General features: G+C 43.8%; 1 protein-coding gene across 2 annotated transcripts in view; it reads left to right on the forward strand.

Moving 5' to 3' along the window:
• Nucleotides 1-1,320, forward strand: part of LOC107094059 (lipid phosphate phosphohydrolase 3-like) — a 17,604-nt gene extending 16,284 nt beyond the window's left edge. For both annotated transcript variants that reach the window (XM_015389463.1, XM_015389462.1), the window contains exon 5: nucleotides 1,108-1,320. In XM_015389463.1, coding sequence (XP_015244949.1) covers nucleotides 1,108-1,305 — 198 coding nt within the window. In that variant the 3' untranslated portion in view covers nucleotides 1,306-1,320. The remainder of the gene's footprint in view (nucleotides 1-1,107) is intronic.
• Nucleotides 1,321-1,572: the final 252 nt, after the last annotated feature.

Here is a 1,572-nt window from a genome sequence, read left to right on the forward strand (position 1 = left end):
TTCTTACACTTGTTGCGCACAATTTGCCTTAGACTCCTCTCTTCACCCCTGCTCCCAGTCGGCTCATTAGTCCAGTCTTGGTTCAGTCTCCCATATATACTCTCCCTGTGCAGTTCTTCAGTGCTGGCTCCCCGTACATGTTTTCCCTCATCACTCCATGGTTCTGCTTTGTGTGCGTTCTTGTGTTCGGTTTTTGGATTCCTGCCTCTGTTACCTGTTGAGAACTCCATTAAAAATGCAAGAACTCACCTCTGCTCACTGCTTCTGCATTTGGGTCCTAAAAACCTCAACCAAACCCTGACACATTAGGTTTTAGGTTTGGAGGCATTTTCTCTCATAAGGTCAGACTCAAATAACTCAAATAGTAGAAATCCTAAATGATAAGAGCTTCCTTAGCAGCCCAATTGTTAGCTGTATGTATTGTTAGCCAGGTGGATTACATGATCTAAGTACAGAGGATTGGGTTGAGTATTTGATTGGCTTAAGCCAGCCTTTTCTGGACCTTTAAAACTATTGGGTGTGACAGACAGGAAGCGAAGGGTATGTCTGTGTGCCAAAACACAGGATGTCTAAAGAACCTGAGCTGACCTTAACAGTCTACATGTTAGTGGACGAAAAAAGAGATCAAGCCTTCGTATGTTTAGGATCCAAGCAAGTGACTGAAAGTGGCCTTGAAATGACTTGTTCCTGTTTTGGTTCCCCTCAGCTTTTATTTTGACCCAGAAAACGGTCTTTGGCTGGAGGAGAGCGATGCATCTGTTTCATCTGCTCGTTACACCAATAAGAGGCAGAGAGTTCATTGCAGCGAAGCGTTAAAATGTTCTCCGTCTGTGTGTGTGTGTATGTGTGTAAGTTCATATGTATTATCCATGTCTGTGGTCGTGGTGTTTTTACAGCTGCAAAGTGTAACCATTAATCAGTCAAGTCCAGGTCTCAGGCAGTCAAGCATGAGTTTCTGTTGTGGATGTGTCTCCTCTGGCCCACTTTGATTCAGTCTGTGCCTCTCAGACTGTAATGATACACACACCAGCTGCAGGTGCACAGATAAAAAGCCACCTGAATGAAATTACAGATTCTTTTCTCTCTTTCTTCCCACCTTGTCTGCAGTTCTACATCCAGTCCAGGTTCACTTGGCGCGGCGCTCGCCTCCTACGCCCCCTGCTCCAGTTCACCTTGTTGATGATGGCCTTCTACACCGGTTTGTCACGCGTCTCAGACCACAAGCACCACCCGACTGACGTCCTGGCTGGCTTTGTGCAGGGAGCCCTGGTGGCCTACTGCATAGTGAGTCCACACCTAACATAATCTATGTTAAACTGCTGGTTCTAAACCTGCTCAATTAGCATCCCACATATAAGGCAAACTTAAAGTTTTCTAATAAAAAAAGAAAAATCCTAAAGTATTGAAGGTTCATCCAAAGTTACATATTTTAGAACTGACTGGGGACCTTTAGTTTTTATTTTTAGAGCTAGTTATGAGTTCCTCTGCTAATTTATTATAGTTATTCGTAATCAGACTTTCAGGCTAGGGTGTGTTTGTCTTATTAATCTCATGACAGTTAATCTGGAAAAC

Source organism: Cyprinodon variegatus, unplaced genomic scaffold, assembly GCF_000732505.1.
Source record: "Cyprinodon variegatus isolate N-32 unplaced genomic scaffold, C_variegatus-1.0 Scaffold461, whole genome shotgun sequence".
Taxonomy (NCBI): domain Eukaryota; kingdom Metazoa; phylum Chordata; class Actinopteri; order Cyprinodontiformes; family Cyprinodontidae; genus Cyprinodon; species Cyprinodon variegatus.